General features: G+C 44.7%; 1 protein-coding gene across 5 annotated transcripts in view; it reads right to left on the reverse strand.

Annotated features, from left to right (window-relative positions):
• Nucleotides 1–16,840, reverse strand: part of ATP8A1 (ATPase phospholipid transporting 8A1) — a 188,313-nt gene extending 171,473 nt beyond the window's left edge. For 3 of the 5 annotated variants that reach the window (XM_044298712.1, XM_044298679.1, XM_044298705.1), the window contains exons 1-2: nt 16,384–16,595; nt 15,485–15,589 (exon numbers count right to left, since the gene is read on the reverse strand). In XM_044298712.1, the coding sequence (XP_044154647.1) occupies nt 15,485–15,533 (49 nt within the window). In that variant the 5' untranslated portion in view covers nt 15,534–15,589; nt 16,384–16,595. Of the gene's footprint in view, nt 1–15,484; nt 15,590–15,680; nt 15,855–16,383; nt 16,596–16,815 lie in introns of those variants that run through there. The other 2 variants (XM_044298696.1, XM_044298687.1) reach the window with 2 other exon arrangements.
• Nucleotides 16,841–19,033: the final 2,193 nt, after the last annotated feature.

The raw sequence follows: 19,033 nt of genomic DNA on the forward strand, positions 1-19,033 counted from the left end.
AAGCTACAGCACTGTACAGACAGAGTGACCAGCAAGCCACAGCTTTACAGACACTGTTGCAGGTGAGGGACTACAGTTAAAACACCCATCACCTAGAAAAAAAAAAAAAAAACATGGCCAGACCAATTTCAAGCCTGCACTACACATTGGACACCTATATCCACAAGTGCCAGCTCACAGACGGGCTAAAGAGTTATCAGCAAGATAGCATATCCGAGGTGCCCTAAACTGCCACCTAGCCCGCCACCGTACCCCATCATCTGGAGCTAGAAACTGCACTATGTACTTTATAGTGCAAAATATAACTTGGAGCACGTCCAGCAGTAAGTAAAGAGACTTTTATACGTTTACTTCTGGCCTGATTCTTTAAACCACCTTTCCACTGCATCGATCCCTAGGGAGCAACAGCCTAAGGCCTCTTGCACACGGCTGTTGTGGGATTTGTGGTCCCCAATGCACGGACGTCTATGCAGCGGCTGGGACGGATCGAGACCCATTCAACTTGAATAGGTCCATGACCCGTCAGCACTGAAAAAAAAAAAAAAAAAAAACACACACACACACGTTCTATTTTTTTGCAGTGCAGAGGCATGGACAAAAACACCACGGAAGCATCTCCGTAGTGCTTCCGTTCCGCATCCCCGTGATTGCAGACCGATTCAAGTGAATGGGTCCACATCCGTGATGCGGAGTGCACAAAGGGCCGGTGCAGGTGTATTGCGGACCCGCCACATGCAATCGCAATACGGTCACACAACGGCCATGTGCAAGAGGCCTAAAGGAGTATACTGTGACATCTCATCGGGGCCACTATCACGCCTATCCTCTGCACCAGCTGCTCGCTGCATATTAAAAAAGCAACAGATGTATTCAAAGCCCGAGTTCTACATATCCAAAAGCCTGAATTCAGAGTTCAGAGCTTGGCCGCACTCAGCGTAGGATATTCGACTATTTATTTCATAAATAGTCAAAACACGAAACTAATATTTTCTGGCGTTCCCTAACAAAGTGTTTCACATTTTTTCAACTTGAGAAAGTGCTTCTTTTAAAGGGAACCTGTCACCGGGATTTTGTGTATAGAGCTGAGGACATGGGTTGCTAGATGGCCACTAGCACATCCACAATACCCAGTCCCCATAGCTCTGTGTGCTTCTATTGTGTAAAAAAAAAACAAAAGAAAAAAAAATAATATTTGATGCATATGAAAATGAACATGAGAGTGTATGTGAGAGGAGTCCTGTATGTGAGAGGAGTCCGGGACAGGACTCATCTCAGGTTAATTTGCATATGTATTTTTTTCTACACAATAAAAGCATACAGGGTATTGCGGATGAGCTCTATACACAAAATCCCCAGAGACAAGTTCCCTGTAAGTAAGACTACTTTCACATCTGTGTTTTCAATTCCGCTATTGAGATCAGTCACAGGATCTCAATAGCGGAAGAAAACGCTTCAGTTTTGTCCCCATTCATTGTCAATGGGCACAAAACTGAACGAAACGGAGTGCACCAAAATGCATCCGTTTTCTCTGACAATAGAAAACTGAATCGTACTCTATTGACCTTCAATGGTGTTCATGACGGATCATGGCTATAGAAGACATAATACAACCGGATCCATTCATGACAGATGCATGCGGTTGTATTGTTGTCACGGAAGCGTTTTTTCTGATCCATGACGGATTCGCAAAAACCGCTAATGTTAAAGTAGCCTATAAAATGCTAGGGAGCTCTAGAACATATTTGATTTGCATTTTGCTAAAACACTGATATCCTATGCTGAAGGTCCAAGAAGATCCTGAATATTGTGGATTTCTGCACCGGAGATCAGGAGAGACCCAGGGATGTCCAGGCTGCTGTCACCTAACCTGAGCAGTGTCCAGCCAGTACAGCACACCTCAACCAGATGAGTGCAACCACAACCCATGTAGCGGTATATTGCTTTTTTGTACCTAATACAGTCCTGCAAGTGAAGCACTTTTTGCAGCATGGCATTGAATTCAGAGTTGGCCATATTATGGGCCATGTAAAGGGCATATATCAGCAACTGAGAATTACAGACAGACTAGAGGGAAAAAGCTGATAAAATACAAGATATAAGTCATATAATGGCAAGAAATGGTGTTCTCTCTCATGTACACTGATCTAGCAGCACAATGCTTGAAAACCAAACAGTCACACTTCAAAGGCTATGAACACCGACTCTGTTCTCCAACCTTGTAAACACTCACTTAAGCTGGATTTACACGGGTCGACCGTCCGAGGGGCTGATAGTCAGGAAGTAGCGCTCCTTCCCGACACTTGGCTGCTCGTTCATTGAAGACTGCTTCATTTACATGTAGCGGTCTCCTTCAATCCGCCATCTGGGAGCGACTAGTACACATAGGCCCTGTTCTCCCTCAAGGGAAGGGAAGGGAAGGGCTCCCCCCCCCCGTTTATGACACCTGCCCTAATAGGCTTTACAGTCCTTAAGGAAATTAGGAAGTCTTGGGATTGAGCCAGCGTGATTTTATATATTAACATTATAACTAATGGTCATAGTCTGATAACACATGTGAAATAACATGCAACGGCAAGGGCAACTGAAAATGGCCACACATACTAGATTAAAGTCACCCGATCCTGACGATGTCAACGGTACAGGGCAACTATCTTATTTGTATTGGATGTTCGGCTCATGTTGGAAGAAAATAACCCTTTGCCAGAGATACGTGCCAGCAGCACAATCCCCTCTCCATCAAGAATACATGCATCCTCAGCTCAACCAAATATGCACGCGTACAGGAAGATCAGGAGGAACAGCAGTCAGCCAAATGTGTGTTTGGCCAAAAGCTGTTGAATGTCTGACCGGCTTACTTCTGTGTAGCTCCTACTGGTACACATAGCAGGGAAGAGACAGATTTGATATATCATCATCATTTCTAAAACCAATAAGATGCATAATTAACATCTCAGGTTTTACTTACACACACGGACAGAAATAGACGCTCCAGAGCCGAAAAGAAATTAAAATGCAAGTAGGAAAAATTTGTCTTAGAGAACAAAAGGAGGCTGTATGTCAGCATGACATGATAGTATAAATTAGCATCCAGACGTCCTATTTCATAAGCTAAAAAGACAAAAAGTTCACAATATATTTACATTAATCTTCTCAGCAATATCTGGCATCCCATAGACATATATAGAGCACAAGCTCGACTACCGCTCCATTCACACAAGGGGAACCAGGAGCCCGTTCCCATGATCAGTGGGGGTCCCACCACTTAGACACTTAACCCCTATCCTATGGATACTATGTATTCGGAAAGTCTTCAGACCCTTTGACTTTTTTACATTTTATTATGTCGCTCCTTGTGCTAAAATAAGAGAATATTCAAGTTTTCCCCGTCAATCTTTACTCAATACCCTTAAATGAGAAAGTAAAAACAGAATTTTAGAAAGGTTTGCAAATTTATTAAAAGGAAAACTAAAATTTTGTAAGGATTTAGACCCTCTGTTTTGACACTTGAAGTTTAGCTGTGGGGGTTCCCATTTCTCCTCATCTTATTTTAGATGTTTCTACACTTAGATTGGAGTCCAGCTGTGGTAAATTAAGTTGACTGGACACGATTTGGACACCCTTCTATATATTAGGTCTCACAGCTGACAATTCATATCAGAGCAAAAACCAAGCCATGAGGAGAAAAGAGCTGCTTATAGAGCTCAGAGACAGGATTGTGAGGAGGAATAGATCTAGAGAAGGGACTAAATTTCTGCACCACTGAAAGAGCACAGTGGCCTCCATAATTATTAAATGGAAGACATTTGAAACAACCAGGACTCCTCCTAGAGCAGGCCACTTCACCAAATTAAGTAATCAGGGGAAAGGGCCTTGATAAGAGAAGTGAACAAGAAACTAATGGTCACTCTGGCTGAGCTCCAAAGATACTGTGTGCAAATAGTAGAAACTTCCAGAAGGTCAACCATCACTGCAGCACCCCACCAATCGGGGCTTTATGGCAGAATGGCCAATCAGAAGCCTCTCCTCAGTAAAAAAATAAAAATAAAAAAATAATAATACTATTCTTTGGTCTAATGAAACCAAGATTTAACTTTTTGGCTTCAATTCTAAGAGTCATATCTGGAGGAAACCAGGCACTCCTCACCACCACTATACGATGGTATTGGGTAGAAGCATGGTGGTGGCAGCATGGTGCTGTGGGAGTATTGCTCACCACCACTATACGATGGTATGGGGTAGAAGCATGGTGGTGGCAGCATGATGCTGTGGGGGTATTTTTCAGTGGCTGGGACAGGGAGAATCAACACAGGAGTGGCTTAGGGACAACTCTGTGAATGGTCCTTGAGTGGCATAGCCACAGCCCTGACTTGAACCCAACAGAACATCTCTAGAGAGACCTGAAAATGGCTTGTCCACCAACAGTCACTGCTCAACTTGACAGAGCTTGAGAGGATATACAGAGAAGAATAGCAAGAAATCCCCAAATCCAGGTGTGCAAACCTGGTGGCAGCATAACAAAGACGACTGGGGGCTGTAATCACTGCGAAAGGTGCTTCAACTAAGTGCTGAATAAAGGGTCTGATTACTTATGTCAATGCAAGATTTAAATTTTTTCATTTTCAATAAATTATCAAACATTTTGAACATTCTGTTTCCACTTGCCCATTATGCAGTATGGAGTCCAGAATGATGGAGAAAAACCTAAATTTTGATTTATTTTAGCACAAGGCCACAACATAACCAAATATGAAAAAAAAGTTAAAGGGTGTGAAGACTTTCCAAATTCAGATCTTGGTACAACCCCTGTAAGGAGCACAAAGCTGTAATCCAAATCTTCTCTAGTCTCAAATCAGTATCTGAAAACTTCTGCAACCGGATCCTTTTTCATCTCCACAAAGTATTAAATCCAATGGAACTCAAAGCCACCATGTAATGGTTTCCTATAGGGCAAAACACGCCATGTTGGAATTTTTTTCCATATGCTCGATGATTTAAAGGGGACGCTGTGCTGATGTAGAGCCCTGGCCTCTAAAGGACACAGATAGGCAAAGACCAAGAGTACCAACAATGACCACTACCACCTAACTTGTGGGGCCAGTTATGCCTATGGTAAAAGCTTCTCTGGTTCCTAACAAGGCCTTGCCAGACAATTTTGGGCAAACAAATATAAACTGCATTCATAAATTCCCCATGGATAATCATTATTTAGAAATCAATGCCTCAAGAAAAATATGCATAGACACGGAAACCAAGATCTGCAAGATACTATAACTAGTGTTGAGCGAACTTGTGTTTTAAGTTCTGCGTCTAAAAATCGGGTTATCGAAGAATCGCGTTATGGATTCTAAATTCGGTTATGGTCCGTGGTAGAAGAATCCATAACGCGATTCTTCGATAACCCGAACTTTAGACGCCGAACTTAAAACACAAGTTCGCTCAACACCAACGTGTCATGCTGAACTGTCCGGTAATGGCAAATATAAGCCATTACAGTGCATAGAAACCATACCGAGAAATAGGAGTACCATTTATATAAAAGTATTTTCTCTTACTGCACATTTTGCAAACTATGCCTTTAAATTTCCAACCATATTGAGCATTTTATTTTTAACACTTTAACACCTCGTCATGTCATGTGCTGGGGGATGTGTAATTGGAGCACTTACGTAAGAGGTGCGAGATCTCACCCATGACTATTTTCTTCATCATCTTCAGCAGCAGCAGAGATGAAATGAACGCTATGAGCATGGCCAGCAAAGATGGCACGACCGCTCCTGTATCCAGATCCCCATGTAACGCTCAGCATCACACGACTGCTGTTATTTCCGGAGTATCTGACATTCTGCAAGCATCAAGCTGTGCAAAGGTTCAAAGGAAGCAGCAACGCCAACCAAAAACAAGAGGAAGCATGCCTTCTCCTATATTATCCCTCTTTCTTGTAGTTCGGCCTCTGATACCAAGCATCTACATTCATCATTGTCTCAGGCCTATTAGACAGTCTCTGAGCTTACAATCAGAATAGAGCAGATCCGAAAAGAGTTGCGTTTGTACAACCCCCAATTCCAAAAAAGTTGGGGCGTTGTGTAAAATGTACATAGAAACAGAATGCAATGACATACAGTAGATGAGAGAATACATATCAGATGTTGAAAGTGGGACATTTTACAATTTCAAGAAAAAAAAATTAAAGGGGTTATTTAGCAACAGGGTGGATAAAAATCAATGATTTAAAAAAAAAAAAAAAAAAAAAAAAGAATTTTTCTTTTTTTATATAAAATGCTGTTTGAGTAAAATATATACATACATTACCATCCAAAGGTTATTCCATCATGAAATAAAGATTTGTTTTTTAATTATGTAGAATAAGGCTGTATATGTTAAATTTTTTGGGTAAATAAATTCCATGAATCCATTCACGATTATTGGTCAGTTTCTCTCCCTACAAGATATTATCACAGATGCTTGGTTTACTTTTGCAGTTCTCAAAACTGAATTTGACTCAGCAGAGATCACATGCCTCTTCTTTACAGCAAAACTGTTATAACATGAACAGAGTTGAGAAAAAGACCTTAATCCTAACTTCTACAAATCTATTAATGCAGAATCAACCTAATATGAAAAGTTGTTATTCTAAAAATCTTCATCTACTTACATATTATAAGTTATACCAGCAAGAATTAGTCTTTATGTAGAAAACTATGATTTAAATTAAGCCTTACTGACTAGTGATTTAAATCAAATCCACCCCGTTTAGCAATATATAACAACGACCTATACTCAGGATAGGTCATTATTATAAGATCGTCAGAGGTCCGGGTCCCTGTACCCCCTTCGATCAGCTGTTATGGGGAGCCACCACGCTCACTGCAGCTCTGTTGAGAGCAGCTGGCTCCCAGCACGGCAGCTGCACCTGGTTTTGTAGCCATGCTCCATTCACTTCAATGGGAATGAGCAGCAACTATGTGACGCCAGATGGCCCAGGAAGAGGCCACTCACTGGTCGCCAGCCCCTTCTAACAGCTCCCAGCCGTTCTGATACGGATGACCTATCCAGAGGATAACGGGTAACCTCTAACTCATTTGTAACGTGATGGTAGCAATGCATGTCAAAAAATTGTGACAAACAGCAAGAAAAGGCTGGAAAAGAGGTACTAATAAAAAAATAAACAACACAAACAATTTACTACTAAGTCACATGACTGGGTATAAAACAGGGAGGCAGAGTCTCCCAAAAGTGAAGGCTGTGTCTAAAAATTGTGGCACAATTTAAAGGGAAACTGTCAACTGTATGCTGCCCATACTAACGGCAGAATAAAGTAGAGACAGATGAGCAGATTTCAGCGGTCTGTCATTTATAAGGGAAAAGTAAGTGGTTGCCAAGAACCAACATCACAATCATTGCAGACTGGGCCTGGAAAAGGCTGATGACAGGTTCCCTTTAAGAAAAATTTTCCTCAATGTAAAATTGCAAAGACTTGGAATAGCTCACTATTAACAGTACATAATATCAAAAGATTCAGAAAATCCGAAGAAATCCGTGTGCACGAGGGACAACGCTGGATGTTCATAGTCTCTGGGCCCTTGTGTGGCACTGCATTATAAACAGGCACGATCCTGTGCTGGAACTCCGTGCACACGCTCCAGAACACTTCCACAAATCATGGTCTGCGAACACAGTCCACCATGCAATGCACAAATGCAAATGAAAACTGCATGAACCAGTATGTCAACACAATCCAGAAATTATTTTTGGAAACCACGGACGCTGTGTACTGCGGTCTCAATAGGAGAGGGGCCATCCAGCTTATCAGAACACATTTCAAAAGCCTGCATCCCTGATGGTATGGGGCTGCATTACTGCCTATGGTGTGGGCAGCCTACACATCTGGAAAGGCACCATCAATGCTAAACGGTACACAGAGGTTTTAGAAAACATATGGTCCCATCCAGATGTCTCTTTCAGGGAAAGGCTTCCCTATTTCAGCCAGACAAAGCTAAACCATATGCTGCATCCATCACAACTGCATGGCTTCACAGAAGAGTCCGGGTGCTGGACTGTCTGCCTGCACTCCAGAGGTCGCACTACATTTTTTCCAGAAGAGTAAAAATACTCCTCTGACCATTTTTGAGGAGGAGTACGGAAATTGTAGTTAGTCATATATATAATACGTAGGGGGGGGGGGGGGTCTATAAAAGCAGGTACCCTACTTTTATAAACCTTTGAGACTCTATTAACACTACTAACAACATAAAGGTCATCTAGAGAAACAGCAGGTTTTTAAAATTCTTTTTTTTTTCCCTTTTGGTGTTTAGGTATCAGGGCAATCAAATGAAAGTTCTGATTTAACATAAGAAGCAGGGTTTTGTTCAGCCTCTTGGATATTCGTTTTCCATTGATAAACCTCCACATGGAGCTCCCAGCAGCAGACAGAAGCCTGCAGGGCACTTCTGGTGTGGCATCATCTGGGCACAAGCCTGACACTTCTCTCATTGTCTTTGCTCCAGAGGCTCCATTCCCACCATGCTTTCCCTTCATCAGCAGCCGGCAATGGCGCGGAATGGCTGCTGTGTGTTCAGCTCGCGGGAGAAGGGGGGTGTGAGAGGATCGGCCAATGGCACGGCAGCCTGTGGATACTGACAAATCAGCCGCCTCCTCTCTAATAACAAAGCTCTGTACTGTGCGGAGCTTTGTGATTGGATGTCTGTGCCGGTCACAGCGCTCATGAATGGCAGTGAAATCATAGTGCGTATTCATACACATCAGACATTTTTTTTAGGGAGTAAAACTGCCTGTACAGGACTCGAGTCTATGACGCTTGTACAGGCGTTATTGCGACCTCTGCTCCAGACCTTTCACTTAGTGCATCATGAAACAAAAACAGGAATGTTGAGCAGCTAGAATCCTACATCAGACAAGAACGAGACAGCAGTGACCTCCCAAAACTCCAGCGTTTGGTCTCCTCACTTCCCAGATGTTTACAGACTGTTAGGGCTCATGCACACGACCATTGTAGTTTTGCAGTCCGTTTTTACTGATCCGGTGTTTTTTTCTGGTTTTTGACCGCATTTGTTCCGTTATGCCACAAAACATATCCGTATGCAATCCGTTTTTTGCGGCTCGCAAACAGAAACAGGAAGTTTGTTATTACTGTACTGTAATGTTTGCAAACAGTAAACACATGGGCTAAGTGGGCATGGATTCACAAGATACCCATGACATACAGATGTGTTCCGTACGTATTCTGTATTTTTTGTGGACCCATCGACTTGAATGGAGCCACGGACCGTGATTTGCAGACAATAATAGGACAGGCACTACTTTTTCGGAACTGCCAAGCGGACATACGGAAACGGAACGCAAATGTTTTTCTGTTTTTGCAGACCCATTGAAGTGAATAGTTCCGCATACGGACACAAAGAAAATACATTTGTGTGCATGAGCCCTTAAAAGAAGATGTGATGCTACGCAATGGTAGACATGGTCCTGTCCCAACCTTTTTTGAGATGCATGGTGGCCAGAGTTCTAAATGAGTTTTTTATGAAATGGTAAAAACGTCTCATTTTCAACATCTGATCTGTGTTCTGTGATGTATTGTGAATAAAATACAGGTGAATGAGATTGGCAAATCTGCAAATCCACCATGGATGAACATGGCCTATACTCCAAGTAATGAGAAAGTGTAGGGACATAGGACAGAAGACGTACATAATGGGTCCCAATGGGGAGCTCTCTACACAGACCCCAAGTCTCCCAGTGCTACATGACCAGCTGAATAGCATGAGTGCTTGTTTAGGATACAGAACAGACCGGGTTTCAGTTCACAGGCTTCTTTCAGGCCGGCAGGTCTGGTAGATAATGCCAGGAATCGGGCGAACAAAAAAACGTTGCGTGCAGCATTTTTTGTCTGGCCGATTCTCAGCATATTTGCTGGGTGCTGGCGAATCCCAGCCGGTCCCCATTATAGTTAACGGAACAGCAGGCATTCCTGTACCATCCGGCGATACTGGATCCAGAGAGCGCTGGCAGGCTATTCTCCGAGTCTGTAGGATCTCTTGCGGCAGTGTGAAACTAGCCTTATGGCTTGTTCACATGACCGTTGCCCCTCCGTGCCCGTGCTGAGGACCGCAAATTGCGGTCCGCAATGCACGGGCACGGCCCCGGGGCTGCCGCATGCAGATCGCGACACCATTCACTTTTATGGGGTCCGCAATCAGTCCGTTCCACAAAAAAAATAAAAAATTATTATTAATTATTATTATTAATAATAATAATAATAATAGAGCAAGTTCTCTCTTTTTGCAGTGCGGAGGCGCGGAACGGAACCCACGGAAGCACTCCGTAGTGCTTCTGTAGGGTTCCATTCTGTTCCGCACTGCATATCTGTATTTGCTGACCCATTCAAGTGAGTGGGTCCGCATCTGTGATGCGGAATGCCCACGGCCAGTGCCCTGTGTATTGCAGACCCGCCGTATGCGGCCTGCAATACTGCAACGGTCGGGTGAAGAAGCCCTTAGAGAAATGGTCTGTTTCAGCGCCACACCTGTACTTGGACTATGTCTGGTACTGCAGTTCAGCCTCAGTCACTTGCAGCTTGTCCCTATTCAATACCAGACACAGCTCTTACATACTGTTTCTATGGGAAAAAACAGACTCTTTCTACAGCTGAAAATTGCACAGCCATGTCCTTTTATCCCAAATCAGCACAGTTTTTGAATTGTCCATCGTCAATTTTGCAGGTAAACCAAAGTTTGTCCCACAAAACAGAGTGCCAAGTTACCTAAATATGACCTGCCCCTTAAAAGGGATTGCACAGCGGTAGAAACATTTTTTACAAATGGCTCAGAATGGGTTTGATAAAATTAAAGAAACTCACCCGACTGATCCCCCGATGCTTCTTTTCCAACGCTTCCCGGTTCTCGCTACCTGGTCCCTCTTGACAACTGCTCAGCCAATCACTGGCTAAGGTGGGTCATCTCTGCGGCCAGGGGTTGGCTGAGCGGTAATTTTCTGCATGTCAAGAGGGACCAGGAAACAGAGATGGGCAGGGGCACGGAACGCGTTTGAATGGGAACCGCGGAGGATCAGTGAGGTATAGGTTTTTTTTCAAACCCATTCTGACCCTTTTTTAAGAAATCTTCACCCGTTGGACAACCCCTTTAACAATCAATTTAGAAAAAACGCACCCGAACAGTGGCAAAACTGGACATTGTCACAGTTTTCTGTCCTATAGCAGCCATTATGTGGTTATACCTTCAAAATGGAGGAGTGAAAGCGGCAGCATGTGGGGGCAGTTTATTACCGTGTGGCTCATCCAAATGTGCTGCTCAAGAGGAAGGCTGGGGCTACAAGGCGACTTTGGCCCCAAAACATAATAGAGTTGCCGGGACCCCAGAAACGCAATAAAAACATTTTGGGGCAATTCTGGGGTTGCCTCAACTGGCCGTTCGCTCTGTGCAAAGCTTGTCATGGCCAAAGTCCGTGTGACCCCAGCCTAAGAGGCGAATGAACGCCAAAAGTGCTATGGGCGTACCCTGTCACTACATCCACAATAACAAATCTCCCCATTTATAAGAGATCAGTATTGGGGACGAAATTTTTAACACCGGGAGCAGTGACCCACAGCAGTTTTCATCTCCCCAGCGCTGGCATCTGTTTGATTGCCATTGGCAAAATCTCCGCTTTTCCTGCACTAGTTTTGATAAATCTTCCCCAGTGTACATTGGACATTACCAGCGAGGTTCTGGCAGCCCTCTATATAACTACAGAGAGCTCTTTAAGCCTCCCAGGCTTCCGAAAAATCTCCCTCTTATTATATCACGCTGTGTCAAATGCTCAGTCAGACAACGTGGCGATACACTGCAGTATCAAATAGCAATCATTGAACGTGGAGTCAGCCGGAGGAGAGATAAGGAGCGCCAGCCCCGGGGATTCGCCAACTACAGAGGAATCTCAAGTGTCATAGGCATACAATGTAGGCAGCAGTAACAGCAAGAGGAAGCTGGAAGACTACTACATACCCATCATCCCACATACGTCAATATGAATCCCTATAGCCGTGCTCTGCAGCAGTCCTAATCGAGTTATACCGCCTAATACATATCATGAGGGCCATCTGCATGTAGCAGAGTTGTCTGTGTAGGACTTACTCCCGCTTCAAACATATCAGCTGCCCAGACAGTTCACTTCAATGCAGAAGTCCAGATTTCATAGACTGACCGCAACGAACAGAATAATACAGCATGCAGCGCTATTTGACATCCGGCAACATAAGTAATGCGCCAGATGAATATGAACGATCTAAAAAATATGGGATTAGTTCTGGCGTTTTCTGCACCAAGCCAGAGAAAAACTGGGCTGAATCACTGGATATATGTGAAGCAGGCCTTAGGGCTCATTCACACCCTCGATGAGCTGTCCGTTTATCATCAGCATTTGTTCCTTTTTTTGATACAGGATGAACCATTTTATTGTTTTTGTAATGATGCATAAATACAGAGGAGGAAAAAACGGAACAAATACACACGTGAGCGATACAAATACAGAAAATGCTGTTTTTAGATCTCACCTGTTGACATCTATGGCCCTTGTTCAGATCCCCAGAAACATGCCACAGACGGAAAAAGAAGCCATGCACAAAATAAAATAAAAACAGAAATGTACATGTACATCAGTGTAAGGGTACATTCACACGACCGTATTTTTTTCCGCATCCGATCCGCATCTCTTCCGCATTTTGCGGAATAAAAGCAGACCCATTTATTCCTATGGGTGAATAAAATGTTCGGACAACATTCAGTATGTTGTCCGCATCCGTATTCCGCAAAAATATGAAGCATGTCCTACTATTGTCCATACAGATCGGTCCGCAGCACCATTCAAGTCAATGGATCTGAAATTGCGGACGACATACGGAATGGTTTCCACATGTCATCTGTTTTTTGCGGATCTGCTTGCGTATTTTTCAAGGCCTTAATTCTTTTTTTTTTTCCTCTCTTTTTTTTCCTTCCGTTTTTTGCGGACCGTAAAAAAAACGGAAGACATACGGAAGTCATTTGTCTGCAAAATTCGGACACGGTTCCATAATTTGCAGACCGCTAATCGGAAAGGATTACACACGGTCGTGTGAATGAACCCTAATTCAGACGGATTTTCACGCCTTTTTTTGCCGCTTCCTTATTTTTGAGATCGTTCATACTCATCCAACACTTATGATGCCGGATGTCAAATGGACGGAAAGAAAAAACGCTGCCTGCTGTGTTATTCTATACCTTGCTGTCAGTCTATGAAATCTGGACTTTTGCACTGAAGTTAAACTGGCTGGACAAGTGATGTGTGTGAAGCTGGGGTAAGTCATACAGTTATGACAACACACAGACAGCTCTGCTACATGCAGTTTTCACACCAAATTTGCATGTTACTTGTGGATTTTTCGCAGATTGTGTGCAGTTTTCTCTCCGGACAAAAATCCTGAACACTTGCCGGAATGCCGGATCCGGTATTAATTTCCATTGAAACGGAACAGGTTTTGCAGTCTGCGCAGACCTTTAGAAATTAGAAAAATAAAATACCGGATATGTTTTTCCGGATGACCACCAGAAAGACGGATCCGGTATTGCAATGCATTTGTGAGACTGATCCGCATCAGGATCAGTCTTAGAAATGCATTCGTTTGCGTGCGGATTGCCGGATCTGGCAGGCAGTTCCCGGCGATGGAACTGCCTGTCGGAATCCTCTGCCGCATGTGTGAAAGTACCCTCAGGCCTCATGCACACGGCCGTGTTCCACGGCCGAGAGCGGACCATGGTAACCCGGCCGGGATCCCTGCTGACAGCAGGAGCGCACGGCGTCATTGGTTGCCATGTGACGCCGTGCTCTTCATGCAGCCGCTGCTGTACAGTAATACACTAGTATAGTGTATTACTGTACAGCAGCCGCTACATGAAGCACACAGCGCCGTTCCCGGCCGGGTTACCACGGTGCGCTCTCGGCCGCGGAACACGGCCGTGTGCATGAGGCCTTAGGCTTCTTTCACGCGCTGCATTTTTTGTCCAGCCGTGCTGTGGCCGCATCTCCCACTATAGTGAATGGGGCCGGCCCGGACTTCCGGCATACACGTGTGCAAGCGTTAGTACTGATCCGGCAGGCTGTTCCCCTTAAGCTCCATTCACACGTCCGCAAAACGGGTCCGCATCCGTTCCGCAATTTTGCGGAACTGGTGCAGACCCATTGATTTTCTATGGGGACGGAATGGATGCAGACAGCACACAGTGTGCTGTCTGCATCCGCAATTGCGGAGCGCGACCCCGATCTTCGGGTCCCCAGCTCAGCAAAAAATAGAACATGTCCTATTCTTGTCCGCAGCTTGCGGACAAGAATAGGCATTTCTATAGGAATGCCAGGCGGGTGTGTTGCGGGTCCGCAACAAACCACGGACGTGTGAATGGAGCCTTAGCCTTAGGCCTCTTTCAGACAAGCGTGTCCTCTGTTGAAATCGTGCTCCGTGTGCAATTCTCTGTTCTGAACGCTGCTCATTTTGCAGGAGCGCACTGCATCATACTGATTTATAATGCTGTGTGTCTCAGCATGACCTTACTGCTGCAGAATTATACTGGCAGCATTATGTCAGTATAATTCAGCAGATACTGGTCAGGCAGAGACACACAGCACAGTGGGAAACCACAAATATGTCACTGTGCAAACTGACATACTTAGCCCTGCTGCACCCACCTGATGCGTTTAAGTCATTAGGGGCGTATCAGAAAAAGTTTGGCACATCTCACCGTGACAACTAAAACCGCACATAATTGACATGCCGCGAATTTGGAAATCGGTGCGCTCAATTTCCACACAGAACAAATCCACCAAGTAAACATGGGATTTGCCTATTCTTTCTGCAGTATGCTGCGCTTTTTCCGCACTGTAATCTGCTGGTAGCCTAAGGCCTCTTTCACACTACCGTATGGCTATTTCAGTGTTTTGCGGTCCGTTTTTCACGGATCAGTTCCGTTTTTCCGTATGGCATATACAGTAATTACATAGAAAAAAAAAAATTGGGCTTGGCATAACATTTTCAATAGATGGTTCCGCAAAAAAAAGAACGGATACTGAAGACATACGGATGCATTTCCGTATGCTGTTTTTTTTTTTTTTTGCAGACCCATTGACTTGAATGGAGCCATGAAACGTGATTTGCAGGCAATAATAGGACATGTTTTATCTTTTAACGGAACAGAAAAATGGAAATACGGAAACGGAATGCATACGGACTACATCCATTTTTTTTTTTTTTTTTTTTTTGCGGAACCATTGAAATGAATTAACGCAAAAAACAGCCAGCAAAATGGGAAAAAATTAAAAATTGTAGTGTTAAAGAGGCCTAAAGGAGAAGAGAAATTTACTGTCTGACCCGAGTCATCTGCACACCTATGTCTGCCTACGAACAACACTATACAGTAAGTGAAATAATCCACCATACGGTACTTACCCCCCACCCTAGAACGTAAGTCGGCCACGGTGGTCTGGACCGTGGACATGTTGATGACGGTGGTGAAGATGCTGCCCCTCGGACCTTGCAATGCTCAGCGTTAACCTGAAAAAAGACATCAAAACAATTAGGTAAATCTAAGAAGACAGGATATACTATCCATAGAGGACATGAACCACTAACGAGGGTCAGCTACCTGCCGAGCAGAGCGAAGACCACTCTACACGGGGCGTCAATAGAATGAGAAGACGACAGTAACCAGTGCATTTAATGGGATGATAAAAATACTATCAAAAACAACATAATTACAACGTATCGCTGAAAAGGGAGGAGAAACGAAGGCACAACATCAAGCGTCTGATCTAGAAATGAGGTAATTGGGAGCTGCCGCTCAGAGGGTGGCAGGTGTCAGATGTGACTACAGCACAGCGAGATTTAAAGGGCTCTTGAAGGGCTGGGGGAAATGACAGGAGATTGGAGCGGTATGACAGGAAACGCTGGAGGATGGGGGTCATTGTGTAACCAGATGAAAGTCCATGGGGGGGTGTTAATAAGCGATCACACAAGGTCTGCCCCCTGCATGGTATATGGACGGGTGCTAAGCACTTAGGAGGTGGGCTATTAGTACAGCTGGCCACGACATAACATAATCTAGTATTTTTTGGGGGAAAAAATCCCTTAAACAATTAACCGCAAGCAATTTTAATAGAATTAATGATCAGTTATAAGGATAAAGCACAGTAAGTTCATCAAGTGATCCGCGACGCAGCGATGATGGCCAGCCATTAGAAATAGTTACGCCAATGCTCGGCGTCAGCGACGAATAAGCATGAATGAGACAGGGGCGTATGAATGAACACACAGGATCTCACAGATGGCAATGGGGGGCTTAGCAGTACCAGAGGAGCAGGGCCGGAGATCTGGATGTGGTCACTGTCACTTCAAGGCTTTCAGCACAGTCAGCCCTCCGCCGTCCATCAGCATTCAGCTCCTCCAGCCCAGCCCGGGGGCAAATCTTCGTCTCACAAATGCCCCTTCTGTCTATGTATTGACATGTGTGGACTACTACCCCCGACCCCACCAGAGAGCGCCCGGTGCACGTCCTCCTCCTGGCTGCTCCGAGCACTACTGAGCGCTGATCTGCCTGCCCGCCCGCTCCCTGTTCGGAGCGTACCATTACACAGAAAGGGGGGGAGGAGGGGGGACGTCATAGACAATGAGGAAGGGAAATTAAAACCCGCTCTGTGGCGATATAAAGCAATATTTGAGTATGTTTTTATAGAGAAGTAAACTATATTTTCAGCCACAAAACACAGCCGTCTCCTCACTACCCTGTAATGGTCGGGCGCCTCACTCCTCCATTACCGGCGTCCTCTGGCAGCACTGCTTCTAATGTCATCTTACCAGGCTCATTTATGAAAACTAATGTAGGCGGGAATGGCAGCTGAGCGCACATCAGCCAATCAGATTACCTATTTCATCTTCTACCCTGCGTTAGGAAAATGAAGGCTGGAATCTGATTGGTCGGTACTTCCATTGACGGAGTTGGCCCCTCTTGTTGTGCACACATTGCAGTAATTTACTAATACAGCTTCCCACCGGGTTTATTGAGTGATTTAGACACTTTTTATGCACTTATCCGAAAACGGGGGTGTGATTGAAATGTGACAGTGTTTAGGTTTATTGGTGCCGAAAAAGACTATGAATGTCCTATCCTCAGAATAGGTCATCAGTATCTGGTCCCAGTAGAGTGAGCACCGGACTCTTCCTCGGCCAGTGATGTCACATTAATGGTCTCATGACTGTGGTACAGCTTAGTCCCATTCAAGGGCTGCTAAACCAAGCATAGCCACTATACAATGGAGGGCGCTGTGCCAGGTAAGCTGTGAGGAGGCCGCAGAGCTCACTAGAGCACCACAGTATCGTCAAACAACTGATTGGTGGCGGTAACAGTTGTGGGACCCCCTCCCCTCTGGTCAGATACCGATGACCTGTCCTGAGTATAGCTCATCAGTATTCTACTTCTGGAAAGTCCTAGAAGTCCAAAATGATCAAGAACTAAAAGTAGATAAAGATAACCAAAGGAGTCAAAAATATTAGAAATTCTGTGAGCAGCAAAAATATGTGAACCTTTAGGATCAACAGATTTGAAGATGAAATTAGAGTCCGGTGTTTTCAATCAATGGGATGACAAGCAGGTGTGAGCGGGTGGTCTGTTTTATTTGAAGAACAGGGATCTGTAATCCTCAGAACACATTTGTGGAAGTATATCATGGCACAAAGGAAGGAGATTTCTGATGACCTTAGTAGAAGAGTCATTGATTCTCATCAGGCTAGAAAACCTCACATAGGTTGTGCTTACCTGGCTCCCCGACACCCCGTCGTTTCTGTCGCCCGCACAGCCGCCGCTGCTTCTCCCCATCACATGGCTGAAAACATCTGGCGCGGGGGGGTGGCGCTAGGGAGGCTCATCCCCATTGTGGCCTGCTATTGGATGTCCCCCCGACGCCAGATGTTTTCATGAGTGTGACAGGGAGATGCAGCAGCGGCATCAGAAGAGATGTGGGTGCCGGGGAGCCAGGTAAGTACAATCTTTATGAAGGGCCCAGGCATATGGGGAGGCATCTTAGGGTTTGGTAACCCCTTTAAAATCTCACCCAGTTTGGGAAAGCTGGTTCTCCAGTTGATTTTCCTCCATGCCCAGTCATTTACCTTGCAGCAAGCTACTTCTATCTGGTTTTCACTATATATTGGTAGCTTATACAGTTCTCATTTCCAGCCAAAAAGTAAGTGGCTGGGATTATATGTCTACCTACCATTGAATTCCAAGAGATTTAGTGGTTTAACAGCCATCATAACTCATATTGTCAGAAAAGCTATGGTCATTGTTTAGAACTACAGCCAGAAAACTCATAAACTGCTACCAGTCTTCCTTAACACTCTGGTAGGTAGGAAGCTAAGGCTACCCCTAGGTTCTTCAGTAGAGCCTACCACAAGGCCTGATGGACTTGTCGGCTTGGGACCCAAGTTACTGCAGAGTAAGGTGGCTATCCCTAAGGGCATTGTCCTGGCGATCCCCTGGTTTTTACCTTTAACCCCTGTATAGAGATCTGGTCTCTGCTGCCAGGCACGCACCAGGCCGTTACCTCTTGGAATAGTTCTGGTGTAGTTGGCAGCTGATCCACAGGCAGAGTTTGTGCCTACACGTGAAACAGGTCAGAGGTCAGAGCAGGCAGCAGAGTATCAGAATCAGTTAACAGGCAGAGGTTTGGTAAATAGGCAGACAGTCTGAATAGCACACCTTCACTAGGTAAACTATCAAGCTATGAACCTAAAGCTTAGGCACCCTTCCCCAGAGGAGGAGGTCTTAAAGCGAACCTTTCACCTCAATTTCACTTAATAAACTAGCAACAGTACCTTATAGATCATCTTCAGTGTGTTCTGATACATCCTTGTGCCGCTTTCATGCGCTGTATATGCCTGAAAAAAACGTCTTATAAAGTAATCATTTCCTGCTCCAACAGTCACGCTAGAAGTCAAGGGGGTAGC

This window comes from Bufo gargarizans, chromosome 1 (genome assembly GCF_014858855.1).
Source record: "Bufo gargarizans isolate SCDJY-AF-19 chromosome 1, ASM1485885v1, whole genome shotgun sequence".
Lineage (NCBI taxonomy): Eukaryota > Metazoa > Chordata > Amphibia > Anura > Bufonidae > Bufo > Bufo gargarizans.